Here is a 13,294-nt window from a genome sequence, read left to right as displayed (position 1 = left end):
CATTTAAGGATCTAGAAAGCCACATGTGGCCTCAAGGCTGCAGGTTCCCCACCCCTACTTTATATCCTCAGTGGCTAGCACAGTGCTGGCCACAAAGTAAGTGCTTAATTAATGCTTGTTTACTGATTGATTGACTGACTAGTATGACATGATTTGTTACATGATCTATTCTTGATAAAGTCATTGTGACTCTTCCTTTGTAGTCACCCCATTTCCTTTCTAGATAGTCACCAATCATATTCCTAATGATTTGCTCTAGGATTCTCCCAGGAATCAGTCAAGTTCATTGGTCTATAGTTTGTAGACTCTGTTCTTTTCTTTTCCAACTTTGTGAAAATTGGGTCATTTGTCCATCTTGTGACAGACACATTGCCTATTTTTCATGATTTATCACATATCACTGGCAGTGTACAAATAGCTGCCAATTATTTCAGTTCCTTAGGATATAGTTCATCTGGACAAGGTGACTGGATTTATCAAGGTACTTTCTTACTATCTCTTTCCTTATCTTGAGTATCAATTCCCTGTTAGTCTTTTGGGGTTTTTCTCCTGTTATTTTAAATGTAAAGGTCATTCTTCTTTGCAAAGAAACAGAAACAGAATCAAATGGTTCTTCCTTCTCCCAATTGTCAGCTATCATCATCCGATCTCTACCAAGCAAAGTGTCCTATCACTTATCCCATCCTCCATTTTATCTTATAGTTAAAGGTAGTCTACAACCTTTTTGTTGTCCTTAGCTTCCATTGCCAGAGTCAACTCATTCTGAACTTTAGCATTCCTGACACTACTGACCTTTACCCAGATACCCTCCATCACAGTTTTCTCCAGTGGCTCCTGCATTGCCTCATATAAGTATACCTTCTTAATGTACATTTCTATGCCTCCCAACACTTCAGCAACTCTGCTCCTTTGGAACAAGGTATACTCATCCAGAGCTGAGGTCCAGTCATGGATTTCATCCAAGGCTCAGTGATGTCCCTGATGTCTATTTTACCCCATTGAATTAGGACCCATGGTTTTTATTGTTTATTCTTTCAAGTTTAAACATTTTCATCTAGACATTTGAAGCCACGGGTTTTGTTATTGAATCTTTTCCTGAATATTGTCTTCTCCGAATTTCTGGATGCCTCAGCTTCTAAATATTATCTTATTTTATACTCATAACAATAATCACATAGAGATTAAGGTACTTGCCCATGGTCACACAACTAAGTCTGAGGCTGGATTTGAACACAGGTCTTCTTGATTCCAGGCCTCTAACTACTGTGCCATTTAGTTGTCTCTTTCCCTCATTCTTTTTATTTTAAACCTCTTTTGATTAGATTTACTGGACACCTGGTTGGATTCACAAGGGTGGAGATAGCAAGTCTTATTAGTAAGTTGCTGCGGTAAGCCAGATGGAAACTAATGAGAGACTGAACTTCATTTTTTAAGGAAATGGTGTTACAAAACAAACATTATTAATTCCCCCAATCCCTCATGTTACAGTCCAATGTGAAAACACAGGAATGTGGTATGCATGTTGTGCAAGCTTGGCCAAATTTTATACATCACAGGATTTTGAGTTAAAAAGGCACTTCGAGATAATCAAGTGAGTGCATTTCCCTCAGTTTATAGTTGAGGAAACTGAGACCCAGGGAGTGGAAGTGACTTGTTGAAGACCACAGTGCTGGAAGGGAGCTGAGCTTAAGACTCAAATCCAGGTCTTCTGCCTCCAAATCCAATCCTCTTTCAACTACAACATGTACTCACACTAAGTTCTCAATAAATAGCTATTGCATCGATTCATACAATTTCTTGATTTATAATAGCTGTGCAAATAGGCATCGCTGCCTGCCAAAAACACTATTTCTCAACTCTGCTCCTTGAAGACAGACTACAATGTGGTCCAGTGGATGGAGTTCTGAATTTGGAGTCATTGGACCTGGGTTCAAACCACTGCTACTTACAATCACTCAAACAACATTTTTATTAAAGATTTATTTTAATGGCAAGTCTGTGCTAACTGCTGGGGCTACAATGACAAAAGTGAAACTCGAGTATACAGTCTGGTGGAGGAGATAATGTCTAAATGCATGCACACACACACACACACACACACACACATACACACACACACACAGATATTATATCTAAACCCTTACAATGAATAGAAGGAGGGAATTAACCGCTAGGGGACTTACCTGTGCAAATTTGGACAAATCACTTAAACTCTTTAGGTCTCAGTTTCCTCATCTGTAAAATGAGGGGGTTGGAGAAGACCTTTAAGATCCCTTCCAGCCCTAAGTCTATGATCTACTTACAATTCTGCCTTCCCTCTCTTCTCCTCCCCTCCCTCTGGGAGGCAGTGTGGTACAATGGAATGAGCCCTGGATCTGTGGTCAGATGACCTGGGTTTGAATTTCAGTTCTACTACTTACTACCCATTTGATCTTGGACCAGCCATTTAGACTCTTTGTGCCTCAGTTTCCTCACTTGTAAAATAAAGGACTTAAATTAGGTGCCCGCTGAAGGCTATTCATGTGAACATTAGTGCGTGTTGGTGAAGACTGCCTGACCAATTTGCACTAGATACAACACCCACATGCATCATCTAATAAACTGATTTTACTAAATACCCTAAGGAAGTTTGTTTCAATACACATGTACTTCAGCCAGATAATAAGACCAACAGGAATAGTAGATGGGCATTAGATCTTCAATTTGATTGGTTTAGGGAGAGCCCCAGATGAGATTTCCTTCCCAAATGCAGGTGGGCACTATTTTAGCAATTTCTAGTCATCGAGAGTTGCCTAGAACAGAGATGTTAAGTAATTTGCCCAGGGTCAGTATGTATCAGTGGCAGGACTTGAACTGGGTCTTCCGAGGTCAAATCTCTGCTTCACCACTTTGCCTCTAATAAACTCCAAAGTCTTTGGAAAGTATCTACTGTGGCTATAAAGGGAACTTCATGCTACACCATTTGGAGAGATGCAGGGGTGTGTGTGATTCCAGACTCTGTTACGAGAGACATGAATTCAAGTTCTAGATCCACCACAGCTGTTGTCCAGACTTTCATTTTGCTTCAGTTTCCTAGTTTCCTCATCAGTGGGTATAACATTTGCATTCCCTTGCCCTCAGGGCTATTATAACCGCTGCTTCTGCTGTCATCCTTATGCTGTAAGGATCAAAGAAGATAATGGATACGGGGTGATTTGTAATCATCAAGTGTCGAATAAATGAAAACTGTTGTTACATAGCTACCAATGTTAGGTAGTGAAAAGCATTTCGGATCTGAAGTCAGAAGACAGAAGTTCAAATCCTAATTCTGCCACTAACTAGTTCTGTGATTTCAGACAAGTCACCTAACTTTTCTCAATCTCAATTCCCCCATCTAAAAAAAAGGGGGAGGGGGGAATAATACATACCTTATAGAACTGTTATGAAGCTTAGATAATGGATGTAAGGTAATTTGTAAAGCACCAGATACTAGCTATTGTTACTGAGTACCTTTATTCTTTTCAAATCCTGGCTCTGCCATTTATTTCTACCCTGTGACCTTAGGTAAGTAACAACCTCACTGGACCTTAATTCCTCATCTGTAGAATCAGGGACTTGAGCTTGATAGATACCTTTTAAGGTTTATTCTAGCACTGAACCTATGATCCTGTGATCATGTGATTCCATTGGTAAAGGGAACTCCCAAATGGAGGAGCTCTCTTCAGATGCAGGTGGGCACCCTCTGATATCTGTAAGCTTTGACATTTGCTCCATGGGACTATGTGCAGATGTGCAGAGTAGACTATCATGCTAATGCAAGTGCATGTGGAAATCAGAGTGAGTGTACAATAAATCCGATACTTAACCTTGAAACTTGAAGTATTCTCACTTGAAAATGAAATCAGGCAAAAAAAAGAAAAGAAAATGAAATCAGACTAGAAAAATGTTGTCCTTTGCATTAAAAATAAACAACATGTTTCCCTGGGTCCTCTATCCCACCTTCAAATCTTTCACTCTCCAAAAAAGAAATAGAAGAAAAAGAAAATAAACGCAACTCTCTGGGACTCAGTGGGGTGCAGTGGAGTGATTTGGATTTGGATTCCTTGGATTTGGAATAAAAGAAGGAGGGTTCAGATTCTGTTATTCATTGCCTAAGTCTTTGTAATGAGTCATTTCTTCATTAAGTCATGGATTCCTCATCTATAAAATGAAAGGAAGATCTAGATGTGATCTCTGAGGTCTCTTCCATCTCTAAATGTGTGAGCCTAAGGATGAAAAAGAATTGTAACATTCATTACATGCTCAAGCAATGACCATGGAGATTAGGATAAATAACATCTTTCCTGCAAAAAAGGGACTTCTCTGTTATTAAACCTACAAGAAGCCTTACCCTGTCCCTCTCTGAGATCACCCACATTTCAGTTACCTTGTATATATATCTTGTACATACATAGCTGTTTGTGTACTGTTGCCCTCCTCGGAAAATGATGTCCTTCAGGGCGAGGACTGCTTTTGCCCTTTGTGTCTTCATTGCGTAGCACAGCGCTTAATTAAATGTTTGTTGATTGACTGACTGACTACGCTGTCAGACTTCAGTTTTTCAACTAATCTAAAAGAAGTGCGCTTGTGCCTGTGAGAATGTGTTTGTTTCTGCGTCTGTGTGTGTGTCATTCACTGCCTGTTGCTCTCTGTGTGCCACTGTCTTTGTCCCAATGTTTACAACTGTTTCTTGGTGCGCGTACCCATGTGTCTGTATGCCTGTGTCTGTGTGTGTCTAGGTACCATAGTTACATAATTAGGGTTAGAGTTACTCGGTGTTCTTGCGTCTTCGCGTGTGCCTGTGTACCTATGTCTTTCTCGGTCTCTCTCTCTGGATCTCTGCGTCTGTGTGCGCTAACGTTTTTCTCGGTATGCCTGTCTGTGTGTGTGACTGTCTCTCCGCATCTCATTACATGTGTGTGTCTCCTGGGATCTGCTGACTCCCAACGGGGCGTCCAGTCTGCAAGGCCGGGGCAGGCAGAGCTGCACCCCCTGGGGCTCCCGCGGAAACCCAGAGCCCAGATCTTCCACATTCAGCGCGCCCTGAATAAGGTGCGGCTCCGGGGAGGGCCGGGACTCCCAGCAGCAGGGGGGGAGGGGCGGGGTCTCCCTCACACCATTGGCCGAAAGTAACATAACGTCATCGGATGGAGGCGGGCCGGGGGACAACCGAAGTTCTGAAGTCCGGGGCGCATAGCGGGCTCCGAGCACTTGCAGTCTGCGCGCTCGCTGCGAGAAGCTGCCGCTTTCGCTGTTCCTAAGGTCAGATCCTCAGACTGGGGCGCGCCCTGCTTTCCTCCTTCCCCTCTGTTCCTGGAGGTCCTGTGCACCTTACGGAGACTGAATGACGGGCCCTCGTCGGGCGAGCAGCTGCTTGGGACTCTCAGGGAGCTGAGCCCCTGCCAAGAAGAGATTGGCAGCGGGGTACTCTCAATCAAGGCTTGTGGACCTCCAGGGACGGCCCCGCCCCCCGGGGGGACAGCTTGGGGGGTCATGTCTGCCAACTTGAGCCACAGCTTTTTAAACGCCACCATTCAGAAGGGTGAAGCGTGGATGGTGGGCTTGGGCATTGTCATGTCCATTATAGTTCTAGCCACTGTGTTTGGCAATGTGCTGGTCATCACAGCCATCGCCAGGTTCCAGCGTTTGCAGACAGTCACTAACTACTTCATCACATCACTGGCTTGTGCTGACCTGGTTATGGGGCTGGCAGTGGTGCCTTTTGGTGCCAGTCACATCCTCATGGAAATGTGGACCTTTGGGAACTTTTGGTGTGAGTTCTGGACCTCCATTGATGTTCTGTGTGTCACAGCTAGCATCGAGACCCTCTGCGTTATTGCTGTGGACCGCTACTTCGCCATCACAGCACCTTTTCGGTACCAGAGTCTGCTTACCAAGGGCAAGGCCAGGGTGGTCATCCTAGTGGTCTGGGTGGTATCGGCCCTCACCTCCTTCCTGCCCATTCAGATGCACTGGTATCGTGCCAGCCACCAGGAAGCTCTCTCATGTTATGAGAAGGAGACCTGCTGTGACTTCTTCACTAACCAGGCTTATGCCATTGCTTCCTCTATTGTGTCCTTTTATGTGCCTCTGGTGGTCATGGTATTTGTGTACTCCCGGGTCTTCCAGGTGGCCAAGAAGCAACTTAAGAAGATAGATAAATCTGAGGGCCGCTTTCATGTCCAGAACAGCAACCAGATGGAGCAAAATGGAAGGACAAGTCACCGAAGGTCTTCCAAGTTCTGTTTGAAGGAACATAAAGCTCTCAAGACCTTGGGTATCATCATGGGGACCTTTACCCTCTGTTGGTTGCCTTTCTTCATTGTTAACATTGTCCATGCGATACAGGACAACATTGTCCCCAAATATGTGTACATTTTTCTGAACTGGGTGGGCTACGCCAATTCAGCCTTCAACCCGCTGATCTACTGCCGGAGCCCGGACTTCAGATATGCCTTTCAGGAGCTCCTCTGTTTCAGGAGGTCAGCCCTGAAGCTCTATGGCAATGGCCACTCCAGCAACAGCAATGGGAGAAGTGAGCCCAACGAGGAGCGAGGGAGCTATCCCACCGAGCAGGAGAAGGAGATCGAGCTGCTGTATGAAGACCTCCCAGGCACTGAGGGCTTTTTGAACTGTGCAGGTACTGTGCCTAATGCTAGCGCGACCTTAGAGAGCCAGGATCAGACTCTGGATGATACCCCCTTGTGACTGTCTCTCTGGTTGGTAAAAAACCCTCAGCAAACCAAGCAAGGTGGGGAAAAAGAAAGAATCCACTTTTTAAAAGAACAGCAACCACCAACCCTCCCCCCCCCCCAAAACAATCCACAAAAACAACTCGTCACCAACACTCAAATACTAAGCACACTCTAACTCCTGAGCTAGAAATGTCTAGTCAGCCTAGAGAGAGATGGGCAGGTGGAGGAGGACAGACTTAGCCTATTTATTTTTTAAGTTTTTAAGTTAACAGGAAACAAAATAACTCACCCACCAGTTCTAGGGATTCTGCATTTCTGTAACAGGTGGGTTCTGCCTGGAATGGAGTTTGGAAGTGTATATCCCACTTCAAGGATCTCAGACCTTGAGGACTTGGTCGAGTTTGGATGACTTTCTTCTAGATCTACCTCATTTGTCAAGTATTAGGGTTAGCATACTTCTACTTGGGACATCTATCTGGAGGAGCAAGCCTTCCCCCTGGGCCTTGCGGATGCTCCAGCCGGACCTGGCTGTCCATATGGATTCGTCTTATCCTCCTATTGGCTCACATGGGCTATTGGAGGCAGGGACACAGAGGGGACAGCTTCTGCTGTTGAATGAGCAAAGTCTAAAGTTTACAGTAAATAAATTGTTTTGCTGTGACATCATTACACCTGTTTGTCCAAATCCCCCCAGCGGAACATTCTTGTTGGAAACCACAGGTAACTGTTTGTAATAGCTGTCCAGTGACTTAATGGTGAATTAATAGTAACAATAAGACCTCACATTTCTGTGGTGTTTACCAGTTTTACCTAGTGCTATTCTCCATAGCTTTGTGAGGTGTATAGGGGGAAATATCATCTCCATTGTATTAAGGAGCTCAAGGTTCAGGAGGTGAAGGAAGGGACTTGCCTATGGTCATATGGCTACAAAGTGTTGATGGAGACTTAAACCCAGGGCTTTTGCTCTAGCTCGTCTTCTTTTTTCATGCCACACTTCCTGGAATTACACTTACACATAGCTTAAGTCTGTTGGCATTGAATGTTATAATAAACACGTCTCACATAATCCTTCTACCCTAAATCAGGCTTCTCTGATTTGCTTATGTTGCTCATTAGTGTACCTATTTATGTATTATTGATATGTAAATATATTTAATGATTATTCAATAATAAAATTATTATTTATTATTAATGGGAAGTTGTCAATTTCCCATTAATTCTTTATTCCAAAATTATCCGTGGGAAGATGGTGGTACAGTGGAAAGAGGGATGAAAAAAGCAGCTGGGTTCAAGTGCCCACTGATACTTATTACCCAAGTGACCTTAGTGAAATTACTTAGCTAACTTAGACCTCTGTTTCCTCATCTGTAAAAAGAGGAGGCTGGATTATTAGCTGGCCTCTGATGTCCTTGCAGCTCTAGATTTAGTATCCTATGATGAAGTAAAATTGTGATCAAGTAAAAACTTCAGTTCAGTTCAATAATAATCAGACTTATAGTTCTCATTTACATAGCCCATCAAAATTACAGAGCTCTTTACAGACCCATTACTTCATTGGATTCCCATGCTTTCATGTGGCATAGCCCCATTTGCCTAATGAAAAACTGAGGCCCAGAGAGGGGAAGTAACTTCCTCAAGAGTCTCAAAGCCTTGGAGCTGAGATTCAGACTGAACTCTCCGTACTCTAAATGTAGCCCTCTTCCTGTTGCACCACAAACTGCCTCCTGTTAGATTTTCTGTGTGCTGTTTACATCAGAAAGACTGACTCATGAACCTGAGTTGATGGACAGCCATCTCCTGCCTGCTGTGTATGGCAGCTTCCCAAATTTATACCCTCACTCTTTCTTTCCTTGGGAATCTCTGAACCTACCAAGTCTGGGTAGTTAGAAAAGAAAGAGGATTCAGCTGTTTGTTATGAAGATGTTGCCACCCCTCCACCTCCTAATAACAGTTTCTTTCCTTCCCACCAAAATACAGAGGACCAGGAGTTAATTGGTGGCCAGGTGGGCAGAATGAGTTCAGTTGGAAGTCAGGTGAATGGTTGCCTAGATTTATCTTCCCCTTGCTCACTCCTCAAGTAGTTAGCTTTGTTACCTGAAGGTCCCAAATCAATAAATCCCCTCTGGTTTCCTTGGAGAGGAGAAGGAAGAGTAGTGAGAGGGGAGAGAATGAGGACAAGCTTTAGTTAGATGATCTCTAAAGTTCCTTCTAGCCCTACTTCGGCAATAGAGATGTGAAACTTAAAAATGGACAGGACTTAAATGATCACAGGTCATATTATTTTTTTAAGGTCTCACAGGATCATAGAATTTAAAGCAGAAAGGGACCTGGTCCAAACTTCTCATTTTACAGATGACTTTACAAAGACTCAGAGAGGTTGTGACTTATCCAGGCTCACACAGTTAGCAGAGAGTAGAGGAACTAAATGGAATTCAAACCCAAGTTTTTAGAATCTAGGGTTCACCCCCAGCATCTTGTTGCTCAAAGTCATGAAGGTAGTGAGTAGCAGAATTAGGAATTGAATTCGTGTCTTCTTACTCATGGGAAGTTTGCTGCCCAGAGAAGGAATATGACTTGCCCAGATGTCATACAGTCAACAAGCATTTGTTAAAGACTTGCAATGTGTCAACCACTCTCCTAAGTGCAGAGGATGCAAAGAAAAGCAAAAAAACAAACAAAAAAAACCCACCAAAAACAAACAAACACCAAAACAAAACCAAACCAATCCATGCCCTTGAGGTCAGAGGCAACACCAGAACCCAGGTCTCCTGATCTTCCCTGTATCTTTCCTTCTCCAGCGCCATCCAGCGCTGGGTGCTTTATCCACTGTCCCATCCTTACTTCAGTGCTGCCACAATAGAAGGTATGCAGGTGACACCAGAGCTGCTGGGAGGGCGCTGGTTCAAACAGGTTTACGAGTAGTAAGAGGGTCGGTGAACAATCACTGCTGTTTTATGGAATGACTCTAATGCCCTTAAAAGCCACTTATGTGACAATCAAAAAAGTAAACACATTCTTTTAATCTCCTTTCCTCTCCATCCTTCTTCTATTTTTACATCAGGTATCTGGGCACTAACTTGGCTTCTTCCCACCAACTCCTCCATGACTGGAGAGGGCTTAGTCTGAACAGAGTTAAGTAATCTTTAATTTGTTCCTTAGCTGAATAGTTGCTTCCGGCTTCCAAACAGTAGTTCCCTTCTCTCCATGTGTCAGCACAGCTCTCTTACAGCCTTAACCTTACCAATGGCGAAGAATTCACTTAGGATCACGGTGTTAGAACACAACATCAGAACTGGAAGGGAGCGTAAAACACGGAGCAGTGAAATATTAGAACTGTACAGGACCTTACAGCATAGCATTTTGGAAGGAGGCCATCGCACATAAAATGTGTTCAATTCAGGGGGCATGGGTGATTTTCATCCAGGCAGAATGCAAACCTTCTGTGCTCTCAGGGTTGGTTTCATGAATTTCTATGGCCAAAAAATGTCATCACCTGGTGGTGTGCCTCCTTGCATTTAGCCAGGCTAGTCCTCAGAAAAGACAGACTTACCCTATCTTGAGGTCCATTTTTAGTTGTTCTAACTTGACAAGATTGTCAAAACTTGTGGTCTGCTGGCATAGCCTTTGAAAACCCGGAGTCACATCCATGCTATCACATGGTACGGTGTGTTTGTGTTTGTGTGTGTGTGTTGGGGGGAGGAAGGAGCTAGAACACAGAATTTACTGTATAAGATATCAGAATGAGGAGGGACCTAGAATAGAGAAGAACACAGAATGCTAGAACTGGAAAAGACCTCAGACCATAATGGATCATAGAGAGATAGAAAGGACATTAGTTCTACACCCTCATTTTATAAATGATGTGGCTGAGGCCCAGAGAGGGCAAATGACTTGCTCTATCCTGCCTCCCTTATTTGATCACCTTGGTGACCAGGGGCAACTCTCTGGGGTTCAGTCACCTCATTTGTAACATAAAGGGTTTGGGTTAGGTGGTGTATCCTGGGGCAGCTATGAATAGAGTTCTGGATCTGGGGTGAGGAAGACTCATCTTTCTGAGTTCAAATCCAGTTTCAGATACTAGCTGTGTGACCCTGGGCAAGTCACTTAACCCTGTTTGCCTCAGTTTCCTCCTCTGTAAAATGAGCTGGAGAAGGAAATGGCAAACCACTCCAGTATCTTTGCCAAGAAAACCCCAGATAGGATCACAAAGAGTTGGACACTACTGAAACAATGCTCCCAGCTCTAAATCTACGATTCAAAGAACACAGAGCTTATGAGTGGCAGAGCCAGAACTAGAACCCAGGCCTTCTGACTTTCAATATCGTTTTTGTTCCCTGATACCACACAGGCCTTCCTGTGTTTCCTGTTGGTTACCAGGGTGAAGGTTGGGTGTATACATTGTGATCTCAGTCAAATGCTGGATAGCTTGATGTTTTTAGTACACTGTGTAATAATAGTCTGTGTGGGAGACCATTGGCCTTTTCCTCGTGCAGCACTTTTAAATCTGTTATCATTTTGATATCTGTTATCTCGTTTTATGTCCCCTTCTTGGCCCTTCACCTTTGTAAAAGGCTCTTCATAACTTCCCCAGCTCCCTCCAGCCTCCTAACAGAGAATAAAAGAATCTTAGATCTGAAAGTGACATAAAAGACCATGTAGAATCAAAGAATTTGGAGTGTGTTGAGGGGAGTCGGAGAGATCATTTATTAAACCCTATTATGGGACAGGTATTATGCTGGGTATTGGTGGTGATATAATCCTTGTCCCCAAGGAGCTTACATTGTATTAGGGGAGATCTAAATTCATATAGGTACATGTTGACCTATGTATGTGTATGTATGTATATATATATATATATATATATATATATATATAAAATATCCTATGACCCTATTGCAACCATATTACATGTATGTGTATAAATATGCTTACGTATGCATATATTTATATAATAGGTATGTGTGTGCACACGCCTGCGCATGCCAGTGAGTGTGATTTTATGTGCAGATACAGAACAGAAAGCACTAGCAGCTGGGGGGGTGGGGAGGATGGGTATTCATGTAGAAGGTGGCACTTGAACTGAAGGACATTAGAGATTGGAAGAGGCAGAGATGAGGACATAGTGCATTCCAGGCATGGGGAATACAAAAGCACAGAAGTGGGAGGTGGAGTATTGTATATGAAGAACAGTAAGACCAGTTTGACTGGACCCTACGGGATGTGAAAGGGAGTAATGCATCATGAGAAGGGAAAATAGACTAGAGCCAGGTTGTGAATGATTTTAAATGCTGAAGGAAATAGAGAATAATTGGAGTTTCTAGATGGGGGGGGGGGCAGTTAATGATGCCTAGTGTCCTCATTTTTAACAAAATAGGATACTGAGGCCTAGAGAAATGAAATGTTTTTCCCAAGATTCACATAGCTAGTAAGCAGGAGAGTAGATTCGAACTCTAAAGAATTATTTGTTTCACTTAGGAAACATCTACTAGGACATTTTCTCCTTTCAGGATGCTTGAAGATTTCCTAATTCAGCATGCTTATGACCTAATTCAGCATACATCTCAGTGTGGTCATTCATGTTTTGGGATTAGTGTAACTATATGTACCTTTCTCAGCCTCTAGGGTTTTTTTACCAGCAACTCCCTTTCCTAGGATATGAAAATATAGAGTGAAAAGGGACCTTAGAAGCCATTTAATGTGACCCTTACTTCCTCCAAACCCTTTGATAGATAAGGATCTCAGGCCTGACCTCTCCAAGGTCACACAGGTAGGAACAGCAGGCAGCTCTTGTCCTCTGACTTTAAACACCACTCCCTTTAGAAATGAACAGTGGCACATCTGATTTTTTTTAAAAAATGATTCTATTTATGTCCTTCTGTCATGCATATTTGTTTGTTGTCAGGGGGTTACGTAACATTTGTGGTATATTCACCAGAACAAAACTTCCTTTGCCTAGGCTAGAAGGGCCCAAGAACTGTCAAATGAGAAACTAATATTGAGATGCCAGCTGACAGGTGTGTCTTGTGGGGGTGGAGGGAGGGGACGGTTACTGAGGGAAGGAATCCAGGAAAGGGAGGATGGGAAGGAAACAGGCTATAGAAGGCTTGACTGAGGAGCAGGCTGTGCTGGAGCCTGCAGAATGAGTCCAACCAAGTATTGATTATCAGACTGTGATAAGCTGAGTACTGTGGACATATAGGGAGAGCATAAAACTTGGTTGCTCCCCTCAAGGAGTTTATAATCTACATGGGAAAACAAAACAAACATCCCCATAATAGCAGTAAGATAATGACTGACTTCAAGGTACAGTAGAAAGAGCCTTGGATCTGAGAGTCCAGAGGCCCGGATTCTAGTTCCAGCTCTGACCCTGACTATGACTATGTACTTTTTCCTCTCTGAGCCTAACTTTTGTTCTTTGTAGAATGAGGCAGTTGGACTTAGATGATCTCTAGAGCCTATGACTGGTCTCACATCTTATGTTCCAGAGTCACTTCCTGCTCTAGCTTTCTGTGTTTTAGGAGAATACATTCTATATTCTAACATTTTGTGGTCTAAAGGGCCTTCCAGCTCTGATGTTCTAT

The 13,294-nt window shown here is 43.3% G+C and overlaps 1 protein-coding gene across 3 annotated transcripts in view; it reads left to right on the top strand.

The window, feature by feature from the left end:
• Window positions 1-5,222: 5,222 nt before the first annotated feature.
• ADRB2 (adrenoceptor beta 2) overlaps window positions 5,223-13,294 on the top strand; it is a 127,475-nt gene continuing 119,403 nt past the window's right edge. For 2 of the 3 annotated variants that reach the window (XR_011971984.1, XR_011971985.1), the window contains exon 1: window positions 5,224-7,433. Coding sequence is in view for 1 of the 3 variants with exons in the window: in XM_072631024.1 (XP_072487125.1) it covers window positions 5,512-6,658 (1,147 nt within the window). In the remaining 2 variants the exon portion in view is untranslated. Of the gene's footprint in view, window positions 7,434-13,294 lie in introns of all 3 variants that reach the window. The other variant, XM_072631024.1, reaches the window with a different exon arrangement.

Source organism: Notamacropus eugenii, chromosome 1 (genome assembly GCF_028372415.1).
Source record: "Notamacropus eugenii isolate mMacEug1 chromosome 1, mMacEug1.pri_v2, whole genome shotgun sequence".
Taxonomy (NCBI): Eukaryota; Metazoa; Chordata; class Mammalia; order Diprotodontia; family Macropodidae; genus Notamacropus; species Notamacropus eugenii.
This window is presented reverse-complemented; position numbering and strand designations above follow the sequence as displayed.